The sequence below is a fragment of the Sapajus apella genome, unplaced genomic scaffold, assembly GCF_009761245.1.
Source record: "Sapajus apella isolate SASKATOON/1434 unplaced genomic scaffold, GSC_monkey_1.0 scaffold49, whole genome shotgun sequence".
Classification (NCBI taxonomy): domain Eukaryota; kingdom Metazoa; phylum Chordata; class Mammalia; order Primates; family Cebidae; genus Sapajus; species Sapajus apella.
Genome location: NW_022436989.1, coordinates 7,298,146 through 7,325,237, shown reverse-complemented (window position 1 = coordinate 7,325,237; position 27,092 = coordinate 7,298,146). Strand labels below are relative to the sequence as shown.

At 37.8% G+C, this 27,092-nt stretch overlaps 1 protein-coding gene and 2 pseudogenes across 11 annotated transcripts in view; all 3 read right to left on the bottom strand.

The window, feature by feature from the left end:
* The window catches only part of RGS7 (regulator of G protein signaling 7), a 533,759-nt gene that overhangs the window by 174,348 nt on the left and 332,319 nt on the right, over positions 1-27,092 (bottom strand). For 8 of the 10 annotated variants that reach the window (XM_032242236.1, XM_032242238.1, XM_032242241.1 and 5 more), the window contains one exon: positions 11,221-11,271. The exons of the other annotated variants lie outside the window; for them this stretch is intronic. In XM_032242236.1, the coding sequence (XP_032098127.1) occupies positions 11,221-11,271 (51 nt within the window). The remainder of the gene's footprint in view (positions 1-11,220; positions 11,272-27,092) is intronic. 10 annotated transcript variants of the gene reach the window in all.
* On the bottom strand, positions 14,488-16,777 carry LOC116526006 (annotated as a pseudogene). The gene has a single exon (XR_004257916.1). The product of XR_004257916.1 is annotated as a serine/threonine-protein kinase PLK4 pseudogene (transcript).
* Positions 25,410-26,629, bottom strand: LOC116526007 (annotated as a pseudogene).

Here is a 27,092-nt window from a genome sequence, read left to right as displayed (position 1 = left end):
GCACTTTGGGAAACTGAGGCGGGCAAATTACTTGAGGTCAGGAGTTCAAGAACAGCCTGGCCAACATGGTGAAACCTTGTCTCTACCAAAATACAAAAATTAGCCGGGTGTGGTGGTGTGCCCCTATAATCCCAGTTCTCAGGAGGCTGAGGCAGGAGAATCACTTGAACACGGGTGGCGGAGGTTGCAGTGAGCCAAGATTGTGTAACTGCATTCTGATACCTTAATTTTGGTGGACCTTCTGTAGAATGAATGTCTGTATCCCCCCAAATTCACATGGGAGGTGATTGGGTAAGGAGGGCATGGTGCTCATGAATGAAATTAGTGCTTTTATAAAAGAGGCTTCAGAGGCCTCGTTCTCCCTTTCTGCCACGTAAGGCCACAGCCATCTATGTACCAGAAAGCAGAGCCTCAGCAGACACAAAGTCCACCAGGCACTTCACCTTGAACTTTCCAGCTTTCAAAACTGTGAGGAATAAATGCTTTTGTCGTTTGAGCCACTCGGTCTATTGCATTCTGTTATAGCACCCTGAATGAACATTGATAGAGTACCAACAGAATCTAAGCAAAAATAAATTCCTGTCTTCTGAAAAAAGCTCCTACTACACTGAAATGAATACACAAAGAAAACTATAGCTCCTGCTCATCTCACATGAAATAAGCAGAACTACACGTAAGATTCCCTGGGTACACAACTATGAAGCTCTGGCCACAGTAGCCAGGTGGTGGGTTGAAGCGTAGGAACCCAAAGATATGAGGACTTTGCTAGTTTCTTAAGTATTATTTATGGCATAAACACACATTTTCAAGATGAATGCCTGGGTAATACCTATTATCTTGAAACTAGATCAAACCAATCAATCTTGTTTGATTTATACTTGATGGCTTCAAACTATGACTTCTTGCATGGTATCATCAGAGTGTTAAATATACCTCAGAAACCTAGGATGTTTTTATATAGTGATTTATTAGCACTGGAACAATAATAAAGCAGTTGTTTTTATTTATTTCATATTGACAGGACAGCTTGCTCGATGGACAATAAAATACGTATTTTTATAGGTTTGTAAGGGTCTTGGTGATTATTTGCAAGGGGTGTCTTAAATGCTTCTACCCCTCCTTCTGCTAAAGCAAGATTGTTGTTTGAAACAATTTGAAGAGCAAACAGAAAAGATCTGTTTTTATTTACCTGTAATATGCAGGTTGAAATACATAGGAAACTGCTCTAACAAAATGGTGTACCAAGAATGCAATAGGTAAATATAACATCAAATCCAATGAAGTGCATTACTGTATTCCAAAAGACATTATGTAACGTGCCTTTGGGTCAGTTAGGTCCATGCCTCTCTTATGGTTGCCAGCCATTTATGGAAAAGCAGAATCCGGGTCTGAAATAGTTGTTCAAAAAGGTACAGGAGTCTGGTACAATGGCTCATACCTGTAATCCTGGCATTTTGAGAGGCCAAGGCAGGGAGATCACTTGAGACCAGAGTTTGAGGCCAGCCTGGGCAACACAGTGAGATCCCACCTCTAAAAAAAAAAATTAAAACCAACGATGTAAATAAATAGATATTAGCCAAGTGTGGTGATGCATGCCTCTAGTCCCAGCTATTCAGGAAGCTTAGGTGGCAGGATCACCTGGGCCTGGGAGGTCAAGGCTGCCTTGAGTCGTGACTGTACCACTGCACTCCAGCCTGGACAACAGGGCAAGACCCCAATTAAAAAAAAAAAAAGGAGCAGGAACACAGAGTAGAGGTTGTGCCTGCTATGCTTTTATTTCGAGATTTTTGTGTGACTTTGGACATTCACAAGTTTCTCTCCCGTTAATATTCCAGTTGTAAATTGATAAGCTGTCTGCCTGGCTACTTCATGATATTGATGTGATAATCAAATAAAGTAATCTAATTAAGGCCTGGCATATTGGCTCATGCCTGTAATCCCAGAACTTTGGGAGGCCGAGGCAGGCAGATCACCTGAGGTCAGGAGTTTGAGGCCAACAGGGCCAGCATGGTGAAACCCTGTGTCTACTAAAAATACCAAAATTAGCCAAGCATGGCGGTGCGTACCTATAATCTCAGCTACTCGGGAGGCTGAGTCAGGAGAATCACTTGAACCCGGGAGGTAGAGGTTGCAGCGAGCCAAGATGGCGCCACTGCACTCCAGCCTGGGTGAAAAAGCGAGACTCCTTCTCAAAAAAAGAAAAGAAATCTGATTAAAATGATTTGGAAAAGCATAAAACACTTCGTAAGTCCAAAACATTATCAAAGATAACAGAGACAATCTTCACCATCTTAGTTCTGATGCACCGTCCTGTTCCTAGGGCTGTAATTTCACTGGCAGTTTAACTAAATTCGTGGAATACAAAGTCCATTTGTAAGGGTGTTTATTAAATTAATTAACAGCATTGAGAGCACTTTGTTCAGAAGACTTGTGGCAGGCTTGGGAGGCAGATGACAGACTCTATACAATGGTGCGCACAAGGGACTGATTTAATTAATTCAGTGATAATTAAGTTACTTGATCCAGTTGTTTGATGGTGTGTAAGCAAAACATCTGCCTTATTTGTCTGAATCTTGATTTCCACTGGTATTTTTACAACAAATATTGCTTCTAGAGAAAACAAATTTTGCAGCTATTTTTCATTAAGTTTGTATCCTAGATAAATTATATTTATCCTTAATCTTATTCTTCTATCTGCATTTTAAACCATTTGTTTACGCTGGGTTTAGTTTACACAAAAAACAATTCATTAAAATTTCTTTTTCTTCACTTTCTCACATCCATTTAAGAAAGCACAAACTGAATCATCAGTTACCATAAGTCTGATGCCACTTCAGTGAACTCCCATTAGTAAAGAAAGTCCAGTGATTATTAAGAACTGATCAACCCTGGCACTTCACTTGATGGCTGGAGAGGATACGTATGTATCCTCTGCCATTATGTTCCTTAGATTCAACTGAAATGATAAGTCCAACATATGTAAAATAAAAACTAAAAGATAATTAAATTAAGTAACAGGTGAAATAGTATCAAATGCAAATATTCTTCCAGCTCACGGCAAAGAAATGTCACTGCAAGCTGAATTACGGAAGAAAAGCTTCATGGAATAGGCCGTATTTGAAGACTGGTATAAAAATTGTATGCATTAAAAAAATTCAATTCAGTTAAATGTGCTTGCACATATTCAAAGTTTTCAAAATGTGGCCTATATAAAAATAAAATTAAGATTCTGGTCTACTTGCATGTTGATTCATTTAAGCATCACACAACATAGTATTGAAAGCACTTTTCAGAGGAAGAGAGAAAAAAAAACAGCCTGCTAGCACTGGTGTCTTACAATGGTATCCTCAGGGTTACAAGCACAACATGAGTTTCTGTTTGTGTTACATGGTATTGACTTTTTAATCAATAAAAATACATTTAATAAAAGTATTATTTAATTTTTTAAATCAAAAAATTAATTTGCCCAAAACCTGTAACCAGTTAGTGCTTGAATCAGGATTGAAACTCAAGCATGTCTGCAAAGCTCATGACCCTCTTCAATGCCAGGATTCCTCTCAAGGAGTGCTGAAAACTCAAGAAGCATGGGATGACAGAGAGAAGGAAAAAGGAATGGAACAAATGGCTGCCACTCAAAGAATATAGAAATGCAGAATGTTTCTTGATATCTAGGAGTGATAGCAGGACTCATTTCAAACTGTTGCCGCTCATTAGGCTGAGGGTCTTAAAGTACCCTTCTCCTTGGTTAGCATCACTCCATGAGTGTGGTATGAATGACTCTTACAGTGAGAGGCAGCCAGGGGCACAAATGAGCAAGGTGATGTCAAGGAATTACTGCTATTTGTCAATAATTTTGTGAAGGATCCACACTTTCTTAAAGCTTTGTATTTTGACAAATTTGCTCAAAATATTAATCCATAACTAATATGACACGATATTAGACGTAAAGCATGTTTACTAAGAAAACAACAAATCTGTTCAGGAAGATACATTTTGCAAACCCAAACCAAAGGACAGTAGGACGTATCACAGAAGGGCAGGTTTAAAAGGCAGAGAAAATACAAATGTGGAAGAGTGTTGCGGTGATGGCCCCCATTTGTTCACACAGCCCTGTGTCCATGCAACGTAGAGTCCTTCCCTACAGTGGCTTTGGACTTGTCCGTGGGATTTGTCTTAGTGGATGAGACAATAGCGAATGTGACACACACAGAAACTCATGTTGTACTTGTTACCCTGGAATACTATTGCAAGAAACCAGTGCTAGAGGCTGAAGAGTGAGAGAATGAAAAATATTTAGCTGACAGCTTACCAAGTGCCAGACATGCCAAAAAATCTAAGGAAGCAGTGGCATTACTTTCATGCCACTGAGAGTAAAATAGCAAAATAGCACAGGGCTGGCCGGGCACAGTGGCTCACGCCAGCACTTTGGGAGGCTGAGGCGGGCGGATCATGAGGTCAAGAGATCGAGACCATGGTGAAACCCTGTCTCTACTAAAAAATACAAAATTTAGCTGGGCGTGTTGGCGTGCACCTGTGGTCCCAGCTACTCGGGAGGCTGAGGTAGGAGAACTGCTTGAACACAGGAGGCAGAGGTTGCAGTGAGCCGAGATCGTGCCATGGCACTCCAGCCTGGCACGTGGCAACAGAGCAAGACTCTTGTCTCAAAAAAAAAAAAAAAATAGCACAGGGCTTTAGGAAGTGCAGCACAGTTTCCTACTTTGAGGTCAGATTAGTTGCTGTGTCTACAGAGTAAGCTTAGCTAACACACAAAGTGTCACTAGATAGGAAGGGGCTCTGCCAATGGAAACACGGAACAACATGGAAGCCACGGGGCAGACTGTCAGCAGAAGACACTGGTGGTGGATGGTATGCTTCCTAGTGGGTGCTGTGATGATTAACTTTATATGTCAACCTGGCTAGGCCACTGTACCCTGATATTTGGCCAAACACCAGTCTAGATGTTGTTGTGAAGGTATTTTTGGATGAGATTAACATTTAAATTAGTAGACTGTGAGTAAAGCAGATTACTCTCCATAATGTGGGTGGGCCTCGGCCCATCAGCTGAAGGCCTTAAGAGAAAAGAAAATGATTTTCTCCAAGGAAGAGGGAATTCTGCCCCCAGACCTCCTTAAACATGAATTCATGCCTAGGTCTCTAGCCTGCCACCCTGCTCTATGAATTTCAGATGTACCAGTTCTCAAAATTGTATGAGCCAATTCATTAAAATCTCTCTCTCTCTCTCTAGTGTATCTATCCATCTGTCTACACACAGACACACACACACATATACACACTGCTTTGTCCTGTTTCTTTTGAGAACCCTGACAAGCACAGATTTCAACAATGTGGATGTGTGTTCACCAAGGACTAAATTCTTCCTTTCAACCTCCTGCCATTATCCAATGATGGTTGCACATTAATTTTCCTCTATAAAATCAAAGTAGCCATTTTATTTAATCTGTCAGCCACAGTCCAATTGTAAGACTAATGCAATTTACTGTTTTGCATTTGCATGTGTGAATATATACATATATATATATATATATATATATATATAACACAAAAACACACACACACGTAAATGCACACCTTTTAGATTCTTAGTGACGTGATTGAAAGGTACAAATCAAAATATCAACTTCTGGCATGGTGGCAACATGAAGTTTAACTATCAATGCCACAAACAAATAAATAACACAAATAAAAATCTGCATTGGCACTATAAATTAGGGCAGCACATGCTCTGAAATGCTAACCTATATGCCATTTATGAGACCAGATTGCAACATTCTCCTGAGACAGCACCACAGTACTAAGTAGAGAAGACTCTAGGAGATTACTCATAAAACCCTCAATGCCGGGGTGAAAACAGCAGAATATATGTGAGAAGGCAGCACAACACTTTGAATCCCGTTCACTGCAATAGATCAATAGCACCCAAAGGCAGCTGCAGAGGAGCCGCACTAATCAAACCACTGCCGATGTGGTTCTCTCCCCACAGGGAAGGGCAAACACCACAGAAGAAATCAGGCATGGCTATGTCTTGGAGGCAGCTTGGCAATGGACAAGGTTGAATACAGGACAGAAATGTGTTCCAGTGAAATGAGCCCATCACACTCAGGGACAATTCGATACCATGATGACATCCTGAGGCAAGGGTTACTCACGGGTCCACCTCACTCCCCACCATACTTAGTCTGGCAAAAAGCTAACTTACTAATGTGAATTGCTATTAACTAGTACTCCAAATCCAGCTGCAAAGTGGAGACGATCCCACTGACACATACATACATGAAGTAATCTAAGGAGAAACCATCCACCCTGTCAATAACTAAAGATCAGTCCTACACAGAGTCCTTCATCTCAGAGACAAAGTAAATAATAAAAATTCACAAAACAAGTTCATAAATATTTCTAAGACGTGCAATGACATGAAGTAAGCTTACAACAGTACCTATATGTACCTAAAATATTCAACTTAAATGGCATGATCTAATAAAATAATAGGTGAAACATAACTTTCAAGAGAATTTTATGCTTAGATTCTATGATTAGAAGAGAACTTTCTAAAGGAAGGTAGAAATAGAGAACTAGAAAAAATAAGAAAATGACAAAAGGTTAAACATGCAATAATAGATATATTCTCTATTAGCATCAGGAAGGGGCTCAACTGGCAGTGAGGAAAATGAGAATTCATGCTATGATGTAGAAACTTAAAAACAATCTGGAATGGGGAAGAGAGGGAAAGCTAAAAAATAAATTTTAAATTAGAGAAAATAATAATTGGGATGTAGAATAGAGTGAAGCATATCAGTCAATATTGTGTCAAAACAAAATGAGAACAAACAAGCAGGCAAATAATTAGTCACAATTACTATAAAACCCCAAAAATATCTACAAGTGCCAATCAATATTTTCTGAACTATTAGATAAGAGATGCAGTAATAGCTGCTGTATACTGTATGTGACACAAGTTAAATCCTCAGTAAAGCACTAAATAGTAGACATTATCATTATAATAAGCATTTTATAAATGAAGAAAATGAGCTTCAACAACAAAGCAGGAAGAAGTTATCACCTAGGAAAAACTGGAATCAACAGACAAACAATTTACCAAATTTGTAAAAGCATCACTAAATAAGCAATGCAATGGCAATGGCCCATTTATATTTTCAGATTCAAGGAAAGAGACGACATTACAGGTGTCTACGCGGGATAAAAAACCAGTTTAAATAAACAGCATGTGTATGTACAGTAGTCCTCCCTTCTCTGTGGTTTCACTTTTTTCAGGTTCACCTTCTGTCCACCTTGGTCTGAAAAGATTTCAGTATTTTGAGAGAGAGCAAGAGGCCACATTCACATGACTTTTATTCTAGTATATTGTTATAACTGTTTTATTAATATTGTTAATCTCTTACTGTGCCTAATTTATAAATTGAACTTTATTAAAGGTATGTATGTATAGTGAAAAATAGCCTATATAGGGTTTGGTACTACCTATCGTTTCAGGTATTCCCTGGGAGCCTTGGAGTACATTTTCCTGGAATAAGGGGAGACTACTATATGTGCATGCGTATATACTTATTTGTATACATGTAAATAAACACATGTGTGTGTATGCAGTGACATAAGAATAATATAAATATCATATTTTACCAGAATTTTGAAGGCATGAATGTAATAAGTCAATAACTACAGGATTTTAAAGAAGAAATTCTATCTCATCTACTTTATATCTAGGTAAGATATCAACATATGCATAGGCAACAAAACATACTGCCAAATAATTAAAGGTTTGGACAACTACATACAACCCTAACAAACTGCTGGGAAGAGTACTGTAGTTTTCCCATTAAGTTAGTTAAGATTTCTTTTAAAAAAGATAAGTAGCAAAGAAATTACATTTTAAATTAGCATATATAAACCCACCATCTTAATATATGTAAACAATAACAAGTTAGTGTATTCAGGAAGAAAAGACTCATATATAAGAATAACATATAACACAATAACCAGAATTAAGCAGAGTAAGAAATGTGCAAAGTCTGTACCTTAAAACACTCCTGAAAGAGCACATATCAAAATTGAAGACTTGAAAAGATAGAGTATATTCTTGATTAGAAGACTCAACTCTGTAACTGAGGTTGGGATTACAATAAGGAGTAGGTCTGAGAAGTGGAAAAATCGGGATTCCATTTTGGTTGTGTTGAGTTTGACGTTTCAGGGAAGAGGCCCCTAGGCATTGGATAAGTGAGTGTGGAGCACTGTGGAGAGGTCAGCACAAAAGTTATGAATTGGAGCATTCTCAACATCTGTCACTTAGCAATAGTGTGTAAATGCAGGGAGGAAAGGAACCTAGAATAGAAACCTGAACCTTCTAACAGTTTACAGATTAATTGGAGAGTGAAAAGCCACCACAGAAGACTGAGACCAAACCAAATGGCCAGTGAAAAAAAGGAAAAGTAGGAGTGTGATATTCTAGAAGCCAAAGACAGTCAATTTGTTCAAAGAGGGAATATTCCTCCTGTATTCCCAGTGCCTGGCCCATGGTAAGAATTCAATAAGTATTTGTTAGATGAATTAAAGTATGAAAGGAGAAATGGAATTTTCCTAGAAAGATATCTTTTATAAAAGTATACTCACAAAGTAGAAGAAAAAACATTTTAATTTCATATGTGTGTATTATGCATATATGTAAACTAAAAAAAAATCCTAAATTTTAACTAAAAGTTCAAATCTATCTGTATTCTAAAACAGTAAGAGAATATGGCTGAATGTCTAATGGTACCAAATTCTCTGGTAAAATATTCAGCCAAAGGTGCCCTGAAATGCTGTAACAGAAATGAAAGTTATTAAGTGCTCATTGATAAAATATTGAACACTAAGTTTGCAAATAATATAGACTCATTGGTCTTAAGTATGGTCCTAAAGATCATTGAGTCTTCACCGCCTGTCTCTAAATGGGCCATCAGAACCTGCTCCCATACCCAGAATTAGTCTCTTCTTCCATCTTGCCACGAAACCCTCTTTCAGCAAATTACTGACTTCTAGAACATCAAACGATCCCTAGAGATCCTCAAACGACCACTTGGCTACCAGATAGCACACAGGACAGAAACTAGGCATGGGTTTCTTTCTTATTTTTAAGCATCTTCAGGGAGTTGTTGATAGAGTTAAAACTAGACTTAGCATTGTAACTACTTGGTTTCCCTTCGTGAGCAGTTTCAAAAGGTATAATTAATTTCATATATGCAGCCAGTAAAGTAATTTTCATAATATCAGCTACATTGTTAACCACATCAAATTGGGATCAGAATAGCCACCAGATTGATTCAATTTCCATGTGTACAATCTGCTATATATTCAGAACAATCATTAATGCTTTTTAACTCTTCTTGAAACCAGTACAGAGCCTTGTATTTTGTCTAAGGTGAATTATTTCATTCAAACCAACCAACCAACAAATCAGAAACTAATTTTTCAGCCTGTCATAAAAATGACTAAAGATACATGTATGTTCCTTCCTGAACACATTTGACTTTATCTCTTTAAAACACCTTCTAATGAATTTAAAAACTTCCTGAAAGGATTCAGTAAGCAAATAAAATCAGTTTTCCATATACATTATAGCTAAAATGAGATCACACAGGTAAATCATAAACAATGATTGTTTCTTACTAGCTTATGATATCTGTGAATATTTTTCTGGTTTCTCAGATTTTTAGTGAAGTACACCTTTGGTCTTGACCTTTCAGAAAAAAATATTCTTTTAAATCTACTTCACCCTCCGATCCTTAATAGTCTTTGCCAATCAGTAGTTTCCTCATTAGCCACGACTGTGTCAATCTACTTTTTAGGACTGTGATTATTTGTCTGGTTCTATAGTTTTAAAAAAACAGGCAAGCCACAGAGGTGAGGCTAAAATGTAAACTTGGTAAGACTGTAGCTTCCTTTCCTATTAATTATCTTCCCTTCTCTCCTGGTGATAATATGATGCTGGCAATAGTTGCTTTATCTTTACTTAATTGTTTTAGTACCATTTAACCTGCTACACTGAGTATTTTAAAAGGTCATGTAGCATATGAGCTGGGAGTGTATACAGGCCTTTGTGGAAAGAATCTGAGCTGCATCTTTTGATGGCATAGCTTTATAAAGTTAGCTTAAAACTAGAAAAAAGTAAAACCTTGCATCTTCATGTACTGCTAATTCTAAACCATTTTAAGGTGATAATCACCAGAGGCAGGAGCCAAAGCCATGCAAAATTCCTCTCTATTGATGGAAGGGTGTGTTACATACGTTAGCATATCACTGACTTTTTCTGCAGTCACTGTAATCCCAGTTTTTCACAGCTATTGTTTTTTGTTTTCTCAGAATCTTCCTTGAACAATACGCATCTTCTTTGAGACAGAGTCTCTCTGTCGCCCAGGCTGGAGTGCAGTGGCGCGATCTCGGCTCACTGCAACCTCTGCCTCCCAGGTTCAAGCCATTCTCTTGCCCCAGCCTCCCAGCATCTTATTTTCTTTCAGTGATGTGAATTGTTGGCCATGTGTGAACGTTTTTACATGATATTTTTAAAAAGTCATTAAATGCTTTGCATATGTAGGAACTTGTACTAGGCAATGCAGAGTGTGAACTCATAGAAATTGTTCCCTTACTTTGGAAATTAATTTTCTGCTGCAGAATAGACATAATGTCCAACACGGTGAACAACTTTATGACCTAAACAGAGCATTTCTCTCTCTCTCTGGCTCTCTCTCTCACATACACATCATGTAGGCATGATAAAAAATCAGGATTACAAATAAAGTACAGATTTCAAACTGCATTTAAGATGTAGTTAAGGCAAAGTTATGTTAATGAGATGTATGTGTCTGATAAAGGGAAAATTCATTAATTCATAAACACTTGCCATAAATTATATGTACAATTATTTTATGGACATGTATACAGCTGATCCAGTCTAAATGATCACCAATGGCCTGAATTAAATAATATATAATGTGGAATTAAGGATATGAAAAGTTGTACAAATATGCTAACTTTTTGTTAAATATGTTTTGACTACAATAAAATTCATATAAATTTTAAAAGCACAGTTCAAACTGAATTATAATTTTTTAGGAGGTTTGCTTGCATGGCATATTAAAACATCCCTGAGGAAACATATTTCTTAAAACCACAAAGAAAAAAGTTCTTGCAATGGAAAAATGATTGATTTACCTGGATCTTCTATAGTTAAGTTCTTTATCAACCATTGAACAATGTCTGAACCTAGAAAGAGAAAAAAAAAAACCACAAATAGATGTGAACATTTTGTTTATACATATTAACTTTAACAATTCTCCACCTTTGGTGTTCATATTAGAAGGAACTTTTCTAATTGTTACAATGACAAGTTAAAGATCTACCCTAGATGGAGTGCTGAAAACACAGAATGTGAATACTTAGCTGTCTTTCAATAAACCAATATGTAAACTAGTAAATTAATAAATATAAAATATTTAAATATAAATAAAATTTACTGTACTAGTAGAAAGTGATTTGTTTACTAAATATTTATTAAGCATCTACTATATTTCAGGTACAAATCTTAGTACAGCACAATCGGTACTTTATAGGATGGTTCCTGTCTCATTTCTGGTTGTACCCACCTCATTCTTGTATTGCCTTTCAAGCCAAACCAAATTTGTTTTTGGTTTTTGAGCCCTCCAATGTATTTCAAGCCTCTACGTCTCCATAACAGTATTCTCCCTGACTGAAATGTCTTCCCCCAATTTTTTTTTTTTTTTTTTAGACAGAGTCTCACACTGTTGCCCAGGCTGGAGTGCAGTGGCACAATCTCAGCTCACTGCAACCTCTGCCTCCAGAGTTCAAGTGATTCTCCTGCCTCAGCCTCCAGAATAGCTGGGATTACAGGCACCTGCCACCGTGCCCGGCTCATTTTTTTGTATTTTTAGTAGAGACGGGGGTTCACCATGTTGGCCAGGCTGGTCCCAAATGCCTGACCTTGAGATCCACCCACCTCAGCCTCCCAAAGTGTTGGGATTACAGGCGTGGGCCACTGCGCCTGGCCTGTCTTCTCACTATTTTTAAGACACTCAAGATTCACTGACATGACAGAACTTTCCTTGCCCCTTCCCCTTGTCCACTGAGTGTCCAACACTATCCATGAGGCCTTGCTGGAATCCACATAGTCTTTTACCATAGTGTTAATCGCACCATGCCCCAGCTGTTTATCTGATGAATGCCCCAAAGTAAGTACCTTGAAGCAGGGTGTCATATTCACCTTTGATTATTTGGAGCATAGTAAGTGCTTAACAATGTGTGACCAATACAAAATATGAGTGACTATGTTTTATTTCAAACAGAAGAGATGAGAGAGTCTGCAGAAAACATAACGTTTGAGCTAGATTCTGAAGAGTATACTTTTGTCTGTGAATAAGGGAGTAATTTAGTGGCTGAAGGGGTCTATGTAAAAATTTAAAAAAGGTGGAAAAACAATAATAGAAATCATTTACTACACACTGTCTATATGTAAGTGCTGGGAATAATACAAACTTGAAAGTAATAAAAGAGTGCACAGTGTATTCAGCAGGTCTTGAATTCTAAAGAATTAACTTTTTTTTCCATAAGGAAAGCGGGGAAAGAGACATGCAATATTTTTGAGCGGAAGAATGACATTACCAAAGTAAGTTTAAGGAACATGACTGGTAATATATGTGAAATGCTTCAGTAGTCAAAAAGAAGGCAAAGCAGTCAACATGTCTACTAGTTGCAATCCAAGACTGAATGGAAAATGTCTTAGTTCAGTGTACAAATGAACTTCTTTAAAATTACAGACTTGTTAGACTTTACGACTAAGTAGGTTTAAGGGTTACAAGTGGAGAGATTAAAAAATAAGTCAAAGTTTCTAGCCTAGAAGAATGGATGAATAGAACGGTGAAAATAAGAACAGAAATAGGCGATTTAGCGACTGCCTTGCTGGAGACATTCACTTGTATTTAAAATTGGTTTTCTGCTTAATTCTTTTCTACGTAAAATTGGAAAAATATATATGTGAATTATTTGCATACATAGTAAACTGTTTCATAGCTGCCTGAATTGAATGAAACTTCAATGTGAACCAAGATTCTATTTCAACCTCTCCTGGAACGTGATTAGAGTTGCCGTCTACCCACCTCAGAGATTTTGCAAATTAATCACATTAATATTGGCAAAATAATTCTAGCTGCTTGAATTAAATCAGTTCAAAATCAATTTAAGAATAAATCTGATTACTAAACTTGAAAATAAAGTCCCAAAAGTTATGAGAACATTCATACTCAATGTCACTTTCAATATGCATGCATTTAAAAAATAACTCCAAGCATTGGCTTGAACTTGTGTTCTTTTATAGCTGTTCCTTTTACAGCTGCCATTGATTAAACGCATTTGGGAAGGCAGATTCATCCAGATCCTAAGGGAAGTTATACTAAAACAGCTCTGAAGGTCTAAAGGAAAGGAGGTCATTCTCCAGAAGTCAGTTGACAGTGTCCCGGTATTGTGTTCATCTTTATAGGCTAAGTTATCTTGAAGCATTATCTTCCCTTTGAAAAAGAAAAGGAGAACTCAGCTTTTCACATATGTATGTGGTGATCCTTGACCAATGTTGAATCCTAGATACACAAATCTTCCGCACAATCCCCAGGCACACTGCTCATTTTTCAGAGCTGAGCATCTATTTGAGGAACATATGTGAGCAGCCACTGGAAATCTTCCATTCTTTTGAAGACAGCCAAACACTCATTCCAGGACTATATATGTTTTTTTATTGTGCAAAATGACTTTAAAAATGCTCTTAGAAACTGTTTTTTAAAAAATATTCTGTTCTGTTTTGCTTTCTTTCCTGTTTTCTTTTTTCTGAGCAGAAAGGAATACAAAGAAACCTAATTTAAAAGCATGTTTAATTCAGAGAAAAGAAAACTTTCTTTCGTAGCCTACTTGAGTATTTCTGTCACAAGTGTATTCTCCGTTCAGCTCTGAAGGAGTCAATTTAATTGGACTTGAGCAACTGTTAGTGTCACCTAGCAGATGCTGTAGTAGTTTTATTGTGTGATCACCCCAACATATTTATGGTTTTAGTCTGAAACATTATGGATTTTAAAATTGTTAAATTCATACCCAAACTCACCATGTTAACCTATGCTGCATCTATAAGAGTAAGACCTCAACTCCTTGAAGAGATAGGTAGAGAGAGAAAGAGGGAAAAAATCCAGTATCTTGTTGATTTAGTGAAACGTGCTCTTACAGAGTCATCTTGAGAAGCATGGCTGAAATTTAACGTGGGGTATTACAGCCAGAAGTATAGTAGGAATGCCACCTTTACAGCAATTTCCCAGCTTTATATTAAATAAATAAATAAATGGCTGGGTCCACTAATTTTTTTTTTACTCATAAAGTATATGTAGAATATGATAGTGTTCTTTTTTTTTTTGAATTTTTTTTTAACTTATCACTGTATTTATTTTTTTATAAAATGCATTTGCAAATATGTTTCATCAGACACGGGTGCTACAAAAATAAATATAAAACAAATATACATGTTTACATATGTTACTTATAACATAAATACACGATTTACATGTTCAAAAATTCCCAAATTTCAGCAGGTTCTGTCCATGATTCTCAACATGTCTGAGACATAGGGAAAACAATAAAAGCAGAAATATACCACATATCATTTATATTTTTGCTTTTAAAAGATTGTTGGATACAAATACATGAACATAATAAGTTTGGGGGTTATGATCTAAGAGCAAAGTCAGGTATACTATTTTATATCCACTCTATTTAGTAAGTGACTCAAGTTTCATTCTGCTTTGTTCTCTCAGAATACATCCTTTACAGTATAGGTTAAAATTCTTTCATAGAAAGGCTTTCTGAAGAAGTTAAATTAAAAAAAAATCATTTTACTTGAAAGCCAACAAAAAAGTTATTTATTAAACTTATATGTCTGAAAGGAGTTTTGATCAATGAAAATTAGGAGTTGAATTAGAAAACATCGAAAGGATGGAAGACAAACACTGTAATTTCTGTTTGATGTATTCTGGTAATTTTTCATTTTCTCCATACCTGGTTGTTTGACCATTTGGTGAGGTATAACTGATAGAAGACACTCCTGCCTGCACAACCAACTGGGACCCATCATTAAACTGAACCCACACAGCTCCGCTAGTTAACTGTGTAGTCCAACCAACATTTTTCGCAAAAACAGATTTCAAAAGTTGTGCTGATTTAGGTAGACAATCTTTTAGACTGTTAGAAGAGATGTCTGTTCCAGAAGCTGTAGCTGTAAGAGCAAGTCCTTCATTTGTAATCATAGAGGGATTAAGCATTGGTGCCTGCGATGGAGAAGCGGCACTATTCATGGCCATTCTATTGAAAGGTGTTCCATCTCTCGATGGGTAATTTGAATCCACAGAAGGAGGAGGTGATAAGGCCTTAGGTGAACTAGTACTACTAGGTTTTCTTCCTATGATTATTGGGAAAAAGGGAGCACTCCTCGTTTTCCTTTCCTCTTCTGAAATTATGGATTCCAGTGCTAAACAAATACGATGACCCTCGTTAGCATGGTCCATATACATTTTCATCTCTTCTTTCAAGCTATTAACTTCACTTTCACTTTTTAAAGTATAAGACTTCCCTGTCTTTTCAATCACCTGAATGAAATCTTTTGTTTTGTGTATTTTTGCCCCATCATAAAACCAAACCTCGAAATCAGCACCAGGAGAATTCTCCATCAAAATGCATTTAGCGTATCTTGCAAAATAAGTGATTTTGGGAGATTTAGATCTTACAAGCTGTACAAACCTGGAAGCATAGTGATATTTTCGCCAGTATTTTTCTGGTAAATTGTCAAAGCTGTACCTACTGATGTTGTCAGTAGGTGAGGGAGGTCTATCAGCAAGAGGAAAATCTCTTCCAACATTTGGATAATAAATAGTGATCGTATTTCCATCACTAGATATCTGAAGAACTTCTTTCACATATTCTTGAGATGCATACTCCTTTAGAAGCTCCACACACACCTCCTCTGAATCAAGTATGCTCACCACAGCCTTTTTGGTTTTCTGTCTGATTGGTTTTAATCTGTGAGCAATCAATGGAGATGTAATGCTTCTTAATGTACGATTCTGATAACCCAATGATAGCTCCATATCCCTAGTCTTGCTCTGTTCAGAAAGAGGATCTAAGGCAAAAACACATTCTTGTTGGATTATCCCAGGTTTACTGTGAAGTGCCATCATGTATTTCACGGTATTTGGCTGATTTACAGAATGTGCATCATCAGAAGCATGGGAGCTCTTTTTGACTTTTATATCAGTCCAGGCATTTTTTGATGTGTCCTTCTGCAAATCTGGATGGTCCTAGAAATCCTGGTTTGAGCTGATGCTGTCATATTCAGTAGTTTTTCTTAAGTGAGCATTTATTTGCAGATTCCCAAACCACTGTTGTACTGTTTCAGTCTGAGGTGTCAGGTCTGCAAATGGAAGAGGAGTTTTTCCTGGGCAAAGATGATTGGAGAGTGCTTGATTGTTACCAGGTTTTTCAAAAGATCCAGAACTGTTGGATATCTTCTCTTTAAAGAAGTTAAAGATGTTGCCATTGTTGTTTGTGGGCGAGTATCCTCTTCATTTTCATCTCCTCCTGATCTTTTGGACTTTGAAAGCATTTCTGCTGAGTGACATCGTTCCATTGTATATGTTTTTGCTCGAGACTGACTATTAGAAGTGCCAGATCTATCTATGATAGTGTTCTATTTGTCTTGATTTTGGAGTACTCAAGGTAACTTGTGAAGTTTTTTGAAATTCCACTTTGACTACAGCCTACGAAACATTTAACCCTGGTCAATGACCATACTCTGATTTTGGATTCTTAGAGGCATATATCACTTTTAGAGTTACAGAGCTTTGTGCTCCTCTACTTAGCAGAAGCCGTAGAGGTTTTAGTATCATCTGGTCCTAGCAGCATATTACTTAAAATGAAAACAAGCAAAAACAAACAAGCAGAATTCTTCTTCATCACACTGCTCATAGTTTTCTACCTGTGATACTGTTTCTTCCTTCCATGATTTTGCTAATGCTATTCCATCTTCATCTCTTTTTCCTGTGGTGAATCTCAACTGAGTCTACAAAATTCAATTCAAACATTACTTACTCCAGAAAGCCTGTTCTGCCTACTCCACCCTATCTTACTAGGTAAAGTGTTTCTTATTTATGTTCTATTAATATCTTTATCATTCTTTTTACTTATGCATGGTCTTACCATCCTGTCTTTATTTTTCTCTGTCTTCCCCTTGGCACTATAAGTTCCTTGAAAGCCAGGAGTATGCATTATTCATCTTTGGATTCCCAAACACCCAGACTAGTGCCTGCATGTAAAAGATGATCAGCAAATGTCAAAAGAATGGATGAATAAATAGCAAGACTGCCCTCCCCTTATTCTATCTTGAGAGAGTTTAAAAAGAATGGTATCCCTCATGCAAAGGATATTCTACTGGCATGTAATTTCAACATCAGTATTATTAAACATGATGTTACATTGACCTTAAACTTCAACAATATGTTCTCGCCCATGCCATGGACCTGAATGGCAAACGAACTTCCTTACGTTGACCCTGCGGAGTGGAAAGGACTGAACCAGGCCCTGTTCTAAGCCTGTCTTACTTCCATCACAGTCCACGCCCCCGGCCCCACAGATTAGCCCCCATCTTCAGCTACAGGTGTTGCCCACAGCTATTCACAAACTGAATCTGAATTAGAGGTTTGCAAAAATATTAAGCTTCCATGAAAAAAAAAAAGCAAAATATTTGTAAATATAAGCTATGAGGACTTTGTAAGCAAGCAAAATTCAGCTAAAGATATTAGTGAAAACTTTAGCTTTTAATCACCATAGAAGTTACACAAATGAATCCTGAGGCAAAGACGCTGATCTTTGCAGTGTTTCTCTTTCAGCGAAATGGATAGGCTCTTTGCACTGGCCAAATACCTTTGCCAACACAGTGCTGACAATACAAATATTGCTAATTCAGTGAACATCATAAATCGTCCTCCATGTTTTTGATGTTATAACTCTTCCCCTTCTCCTTCTTTTTGACAAGGTCTCACTTCACCTCACCCAGGTTCAACTTCCTAGGCTCAAGTAATGCCACCTGCCCCAACCTCCAAGAAGCTGAGATTACAGGTGCAAGCCACCATGCCTGGCATTTTTTATTTTTTAAATTTTTTAGAGCGATAGGGTATCACTATATTGCCCAGACTCGTCTTGAAATCCTGGCCTCAGGTGATCCTCCTGTTTCAGCCTCCCAAAGCACTGGGATTACATGGTGTGAGCAACCATGCTCAGCTAACTATTCTTAAAACCTCTCATTAAATAGAAGACTTTCTATACACTAAAATTCATTTTTCCAACATTATTCTTGGTTCCTTGAAGTAGGCACAATAAATGTTAATCATCATCAAATAGCATGTAATAAACAGCTATTGCATTTCTGTAGAAGTTTGGCTGAGGATCTGCAGTTTCAGGAACAAGAAAGAAGATTGTCAAGCGAAGCATTAACTGATCTGTCAGTCCCTTGAGAGAAGAAATGACATCATACTCACGTTCCCACTATTCTCTTCAAAGTGTCTCAACACAGATCATCGTTAAATGTTTACTGAAGGTATGACTCACTGTTTATAGACATATACTGTATACAGAAAGGACTCAAAATGCTGAAAAAGTCAGCTCTAACAGTGACTCCATCTATTATGTTATGACACTCCAGTGAATCTCTCATTATCTGTTTTATTTGTTTATTATATATTTTTTATTTTTTGAGATGGAGTCTCACTCTGTGACCCAGACTGGAATGCAGTGGCACGATCTTGGCTCACTGCAACCTCCACCTCCCGGGTTCAAGCAATTCTCTTGCCTCAACTCCTGAGTAGCTGGGACTACAGGTGCATGTCACCATGCCCAGCTATTTTTGTTGTATTTTTTAGTAGAGATGGGGTTTCACTGTGTTAGCCAGGATGGTCTTGATCTCCTGACCTCGTGATCTGTCTGCCTTGACCTCCCAAAGTGCTGGGATTGCAGGCATGAGCCACTGTACCTGGCCTCATTATCATAATCACAGTTTGAAATGGGATCAAACTTACGATAAAAAGCTCTTCTAATATTCCATAGCTAATAACACCCATGAAATCTCAAAGGTCAGTGGAAACAAAATAATCAAAACAGATATGTTTCCTTTCAGTAAATCTGAGATACATTTAAAGCATTTGCCTGCAAGACTTTAAAAATGTTGTTTAGCAGTCATTTAAATGCATTTGCAGATGTCATGGCAAAAAGCTAATTATCTAGCTGATTACATTTTCTTTCCATGTTGTGCGCTTTAGAGTTCTACACCCCTTGCTCTAAGTGCAGAGTCACAGAAAATGTTGGGTTTTGTTGATATAACCTGAATCTGCAAATCAACGGGATGGAAGCCCGATATTCATTGCAATTACTACTAGTGTGTTCCGGGGATAGGACAAGTAAAACTATATTTCCCTACCTTCTGGCAAGGTACAATGGAAACAAATTAGAGTTCTGGGGGTAGAGCTCTTTGGCGTTTCCTTGAGCAGACATTTCATCAAGATCATGGGAATTTAGCTAGATTTTTAATCTTTGTTGTGTAAATTCCAGAAATCATAAAAATATCTCTTTAGACACAGGCATTTTTGTCTCTTCAAAGCCTAAGAAGCTTTAAACACAGGCAGCAGAAACAGTGAAGCAGCTAAGACGACCATGGGGATAAAAGGTAATGGAGGCGACCCTCTGGATTGTTTCCGGCCCTCTACTGGAGCTCAGGTCATCAACTGGAGACGCTCTTCCCAAACAGCCTGCTGAGGAACATCACTTCCACCTCTTGTGTGGGATGGTGACAGTAGTGTGGGAAATGTGGAGTAAAGAGAGGGAGGGAAAATAGGGTTCCTTGATGTGCAGCCTTTATTTTGATAAAGAAAGTTGAAAAAAAATCAAGGGACGACTAAGTCCCCAGTGTTAGGGTGATCTTAGGATGGGGATATTGGATCCCTTTTAAAAGACCATTTTATATTTTTATGTTTTAATTCTATGGTTCTTTAGATTCAAAGAAAATAAGTAATAAATACATGTGTAAAATGTTCACATATAAGTATGAATTTTGGGTCTAATTCATAGCTACTATATTGGAACACATTAGAAGAAATTATTTATCAATCAATTAATCAATTCCATATGCTAGCTGGCAGGCATAAAGAAAAGCCTAGTTGATCATTCTTGCCCTCAACACGTACATTTTTTTTTTTCAGCTGCACACAGGCCATCTCTAACTAAACACCTCCAAGAAGGGCATATGAGATAAAGAAGATGTTTATTGATTAATAAGTAAAAAACCTCCTCTAGTAGAGACTACGCGGCTGCCATAGGAAGCGTAACACCTACTGGGTTTTTGTTGCATGATATGCTATCTTCGCACGTAAGTTTCCATTAAAATATCTACCATTTCTCAGAAATGAAATAACAAAACGTTTCATTTATTGCATAAATGCAATAAGTGAAATGTCCAGAACCGAAACAAGAACAGGTCACCCCAAGTGCATATTTAAATATACCTCTTCCTGAATGAAAAGTCTTCAATGGCCCTTTCACGGGCACCTAAAGAGCTTTCAAGAGCTTGACTTCTTTGCTCTTTCAGCTTCCCAACCATTTCTTCTTCTGAACTGTCTAACGTAAAGGCATCAACTTGACATTCTTCAGCTGTAGCATGATGCTTCATATGTTGTTGCCTTTACACATATTCTTTTTTTCTGGTTGGAATAAATTTCTCCATTTCAGACACAGCCCAAGTGTTACTTTCTCCTGGAAGTCATCTTAGTTACTGCCTTCCTCACCCTGCGTCCCACACTAAATTAAAGGTCCCTCCCCTAGGATTATAGCATTATGTCCATCCTTCTATCACATCTCTTAACACAGAGTCAATATTATCTACTGATGCACCACCAGACTGTTAACCACTTGGGGACTAGTACTGTATTATTCTTTTATTCATGGTTTAAAGGTTCTGAGTACAGAACCTGGTAGAGAGACTCAAGGACTAGTCAGGATTTTAATTGTATCTTTCAAAGACCTGACATAAAATATAGGATTCTTTAACTCACTGAGATCTTTTTGTATTTTAAATTAGTAATGGTATTCTTTAGGTGTCATTACTACCTAAATAAGCTTTATACTTTCAAAGTTATAAAATTAAAAAAAAAATTTTTTGAGACAGAGTCTCACTCTCTGCCACCCAGGCTGGAGTGCAATGGCACAATTTCAGCTCACTGCAACCTCTACCTCCTGGGTTCAAGAAATTCTCCTGCCTCAGCCTCCTGAGTAGCTAGAATTACAGGCACTTGCCACCACACCCAGCTAATTTTTGTATTTTTAGTAGAGACTTGGTTTCACCATATTGGCCAGGCTGGTCTCGAACTCCTGACCTCAAGGTTCTCCCCTCTTAGCTTCCCAAAGTGCTGGATTACAGGCATAAGCCATGGCACTTGGCAAGAATCTTTAATTTTACAAGAACACCTTGTAAAATAATCAGAAAATGTTTAATATAAAGTTTTCAATACCATTAAAAATAAATTTTGAACAGTATCTGTCATGATATTCATTTATACAGTCACACACATTTGTCTTTAACCCCTGGCAACCATTAATCCCCATTTCAAGAGAGTTATGCAAATGAAGTCATACAGTCTGCAAACTTTTGGGATTGGCTTTTCCCCCCCAACCCAACATACTTCTCTGGAGATTCATCTAGGTTGCTACACATATCAATAGTTCATTCCTACTTATTACCAAATGTTATTCTGTGGTATTGATACACCATAGTGTGTCTAATTATTCACCCGTTGAAGGCCATTTGGCTTGTCAGTTGTGTTAATAGGTTTTTGTGTGAATATAAGTTTATATTTATCTGCGATAAATGCCTAGGAGTTCCATCGCTAGGTCCTGCGGTAGGTGCATATTTATTTTATAGACAGCCAGGCTGGGCTTAGTGGCTCATACCTGTAATCCTAGCACTTTGCAAGACCAAGTTAGGCAGATTTGCCTGAGCTCAGGAGTTCGAGACCAGCCTAGCCAACATGGTAAAACCTCATCCCTACTAAAAAAAAAAAAAAAAATTAGCTATGTGTGGTGGCCCACACCTGTAGTCAGCTACTCAGGAGGCTGAGGCATGAGAATTGCTTGAACCCAGGAGGTGGAGGTTGCAGTGAGTCGAGATTGCACCACTGCACTCCAGCCTGGGTGACAGCGTGAGAGTCTGTCTCAAAAAATAAAATGAAATTTAAAAAGAAGAAAGAAAGAAAGAGAAAAAGAAAGAAAGAATGACAGACGAAGGAAGAAAGGAATGAAGGAAGGAAAAAAGGGAGGAGAAAAAGAATAGAAAGAAGAAAGAGAGGGAGAAAAACAAACAGAGAAAGAGAGAGGAAGGAAGGGAGGGAGGAGGAAGAAGGGCCAACCTATTTTCCAGAGGGCCTGAGCCATTTTACTTTCCTACCAGAGATGTAGAAGTGACTCAGTTTCTTCCCACCCTTGCTAACATAGTGTTACTGTTTTTTAGTTTAACCATTCTGAGAGTATGTGTTGATTTCATCTGTGTCTCCCTGGTGGCTAATGGTATTGAACATGTTTTCACACGCTTTTTTGGTGTAGGTACATTCTTTTCTGTGAAACATCACTTCATGTCTTTTGATCATTTTCTAATTTGTGTGTGTGTGTGTGTGTGCGCGATTGCTTTTTCAGAGTTCTTTTTGTATTCTATATACTAGTCCTTTCTTGGATATGTGGTTTACAGATATTTTCTTTTACTCTGCAGCTTGTTGTTTCACCCTCTTAACAGGGTCTTTTTCAGAAAAAAAAAAAAGTTTTAATTTTGATGAGGTCCAATTTATCAACTTTTTATAGATTATGGTGTCAAATCTAAGAACTCTTTGCCTAGACTAAGATATCCAAGAATTTCTCCTACGGTTTTTCCTGATATTTTTTAGTTTTAGTGTTCCGTTTTGCATTAGTGTTTGTGAGTCGAGATCGCACCACTGCACTCCAGCCTGGGTGACAAAGTGAAACTCCAGTTTTTGCCTATGAATGCTGAACTTTCCTTTTGCCTATGAATGTCCAATAGCTGTAAACACCATTTCTTGACAAAGTTATATTTCCTCAGTTGAACTGCTTTTCCACCTCTGTCAAAAATCCTTTGTGTCTATTTGTGTGGATCTATTTCTAGGTTATTTATTCCGTTTTATTGATCTACGTGTCTATCCTTCTACCAACACCACAGAGTTCTGTTTACTGGAGTTATGTAATGTCGTGGATATATAATATAAACATATAATAAATTCCTTCTACGTTATTTTTCTTTCAAAATTGTTTCATCTGTTCTATTTCATTTGCTTTCTTTATAAATCTTAGAATTATCCTGTCTATATATACCAAAAAATGTTGCAGGGATTTTGAAAGGAATTTCATTAAACTTGTGTATCAATTTGGAGAAAACTGCCTTTTATACAAGGTTATTCTTCATATATTTGAAGTATGCCTCTCCATTTACTCACATCTTCTTTCATTTCTTTTTGCAGTTGCCAGCATACAAGTCCTGGATGAACTTCATTAGATTAGCATCTATTTAATTTTTGAACAATTTAAAATGGTATTGTGTTTTTGATTTCAGCATCCACATATTCACTGTTAGTATATAAAAATGTAATTTACTTTTGCATGTTTGTTGCATATCCTGTAATCTTTCTGGACTTGATTCTTAGTACTAGAAGGTTTTTTTCCGTAGATATTTTGGGATTTAACAGGTAAATATCATATCATCTGCAAAGAGGAGAAGTTTTCAATTTCTTCCTTTCTGATCTGTATATCTCTTATTTCTTTTTATTGCCTTATTGCCCTGACTAGAAATTTCAACATTTTGTTAAATAAATCTTCACCTTATTCTCAATTTCAGAGGAAAACACTCAGTCTTTTGCAACTACATATAAAGTAAGCTTGTTAACATTAATATTATTATTTAAGACTGTGTCCCCCTCTATTGCCCAGGTTGGAGTACAGTAGTGCCATCATGGCTCACTGTATTTTTATTATTATTATCATTTGTAGAGACAGTGTCTTGTTATGTTGCCCAGGCTGGTCTCAAATTCCTGGGGTCAAGTAACTTTCCTGCTTCAGGCTCCCAAAGTGCTAAGATTACAGGTGTGAGCCACTGCACCCAGCTCTAAATATTTTTGAATGCATTGTTTTGTAGCTCTTTTTTGTTGTTGATAAAATTATATTCACACAACTTATTACAGCCTTCTGGTGTAATCACTTTACCAATCTGAGTGAAGTATGGAACCCTAGGTCCCTTCCTGTTCCTTTATTCTTCCCAATTTTTAATATTTTTTAGCTAATTCCTCTATGTACATTTAGAATCACATCAGACATTGTTACATTTTTTTCTTCAACAATCAAAAATAATTCAGAAGGTTGGGTCCAGTGGCTCACACCTGTAATCCCAGCACTTTGGGAGGCCGAGGTGGGCAGATCATTTGAGATCAGGAATTCAAGACCAGCCTAACCAACATGGGGAAATCCCATGTCTAATAAAATACAGAAATTAGCTGGGAAGGAGACACATGCCTGTAATCCCAGCTACTTGGGAGGCTGAGGCAGGAGAATCACTTGAATCCAGGAGGCAGAGGTTGTGGTGAGCCAAGATCGTGCCACTGCACTCCAGCCTGGGCGAGAGAGCAAGACTGTCTCAGAAAAAAAAAAAAAAAATTCAGAAAATCAAGAGAAGAAAAGTTTATTGTATTTCTTACGTTTGCTTACCATGTTTTGTTCTATTCTGATATTCCAAGGTTGCTTTTCTTATTGTTTCCCTTTTATTTAGAAAATTCCTTTCAGTCATTCTGTTAGAGTGAGTCAGCTGGTGACTAATTCTGTTAGTTTTCCCTCATCTGAGAATGTTTTGATTTTCCCGTTATGCCTCGAGAAGATGTGTGCTGGGCAGAGGATGATGCACTGACAATTCTTTCTTTTCAGCAGGAAAGGAAAAATGTTGTGCCACTTTCTTCTGGTGTTCATGGTTTCTGATGAGAAGTCTGCTGTTGTAGGAATCATTTTTCTCTTCTAGTTAAGCTGTCGTTTTTCCCCGACTGCTTTCAAGATGTTTGTTCTGTTGCTGTCTGCAGTTTTCAAATGTTTATTAAGTGGCTTGGTATGGGTTTTGTTGGGTTTATTTACCCTGTTTGGGCTTCTCTCAACTTCTTCAGCTGAAGGTTTATGTCTTTGCTATGATTGTGATGTTTTTAAGCCATTATTTCTTCAAGTACTTTTTTAAAGTTCAGCTTTTTACTGAACACCTTATAAAAGAGGTTTAGTTAAAAAGACCAAAGCCCATGTCATCATCGGACTCCTCAGATTCTTCTTTCTTTGCTTCCACCTTCTTCTCCTCAGCTGGAGCAGCAGCAGTGGAGGGGGCAGGACCTCCTGCTGGAGCAGGTCCACCAGCACCTACATTACAGATGAGGCTCCCAGTGTTGACGCTGGCCGGGGCCTTTGCAAACAGGCATTTTCCTCTTGAATCAAAAAGGTTCAACATTTACACTGGCTGCTTCAATGAGGGCATTGATCTATCCTCTGTGATGGTCACCTCACTGTCGTGCAGAATGAGGGCTGAGTAGACGCAGACGAGCTCAGAGACGGAGGCCATGGCACAGGTGAGCATGGGGCTGGTGTTGCTGGACGTGGTGCTAGTCACCAGCAGAAGCGAGGGCCTCGCCCCAATGCGGCCTTCGCTTCCTCAGAAGGACTGAGCACCTTGGTGGCAGTCAAGATTCTTTAAGTGCTTTATGAGTCCCCATCATCTTTCTAGCCTGTCATAACCCCAGTGACACCAATGTTAGATCTTTTGTTACAAACCCATAAAAGATCTCCATCCCAGAGGCCATGTTTCTTTTTGTCAGTCTGTTTACTCTCTGCTGTTCAGATTAGGTAATTTCTGTTGTTCTAACTTCTATTTCACTGCCTCAGTGGTTTCTTCTGTCACCTCAGTTTTGTCATCAAGCCCATCCACTGAGTTTTGCTTTTTGTTATTGTCCTTTTCAGTCCTAAAGTTTCTACTTTTTTTTATAACTTCTATTTCTTTTCTGAGAATCTCTATTTTCTGAGGTCTTCCAATTTTTAATATGCTTAAAGCATATTGTTATTATCACTAAATAATTTTTATCATAGACAGGGGTGTCCAGTCTTTCTGGATTCCCTGGCCTCCCTGGGCACGTTGGATGAAGAATTACCTTGGGCCATACATAAAATATACTAACACTAATGATAGCTGACGACATTTTTTAAAATCACAAAACAAACTCATAACGTCTTAAGAAAGTTCACGAATTTCTTTTGGGACATATTCAAAGATGTCCTGGGCCACAAGCTGGACAAGTTTGACATGGATACTTCAAAGTCTTTGTAAGCTAATCTATTAACTCTGTCATCTCAATCTTGACAACTATTGATATATATATTTTTCCCTTTAGTTTGAGATCTTCCTGATTCTTGGTATGATGAGTATTTTGTTGTTGTAAAGACAGGGTTTCACCCTGTCACCCAGGCTGGAGTGCAGTGTTGCAATCTTGGCTCACTGCAACCTCTACCTCCCAGGCTCAAGTGATTCTCATGTCTCAGCCTGCCAAGTAGCTAAGACTACTAATGTGTGCCACCATGCTCAACTAATTTTTGTATTTGTAGTAGAGATAGGGTTTCACCATGTTGGCCAGGCTGGTCTCAAACTCTAGGCCTCAAGCAATCCGCCCACCTTGGCCTCCCAAAGTGCTGAGACTATAGGCGTGAGCCACTGCACCTGGCCTGATGAGTATTTTTTTAAACTGAAACCTGGACATCTTTGTATTTTGTTATGCAATTCTGGATTTAATTTAAGCCTCTGTTGTAGTTGGCTTTTGATGACACCACTCCTCTGGAAGAGGGAAATGCTGTTTCATGGCCACCAGGTGAAGCTA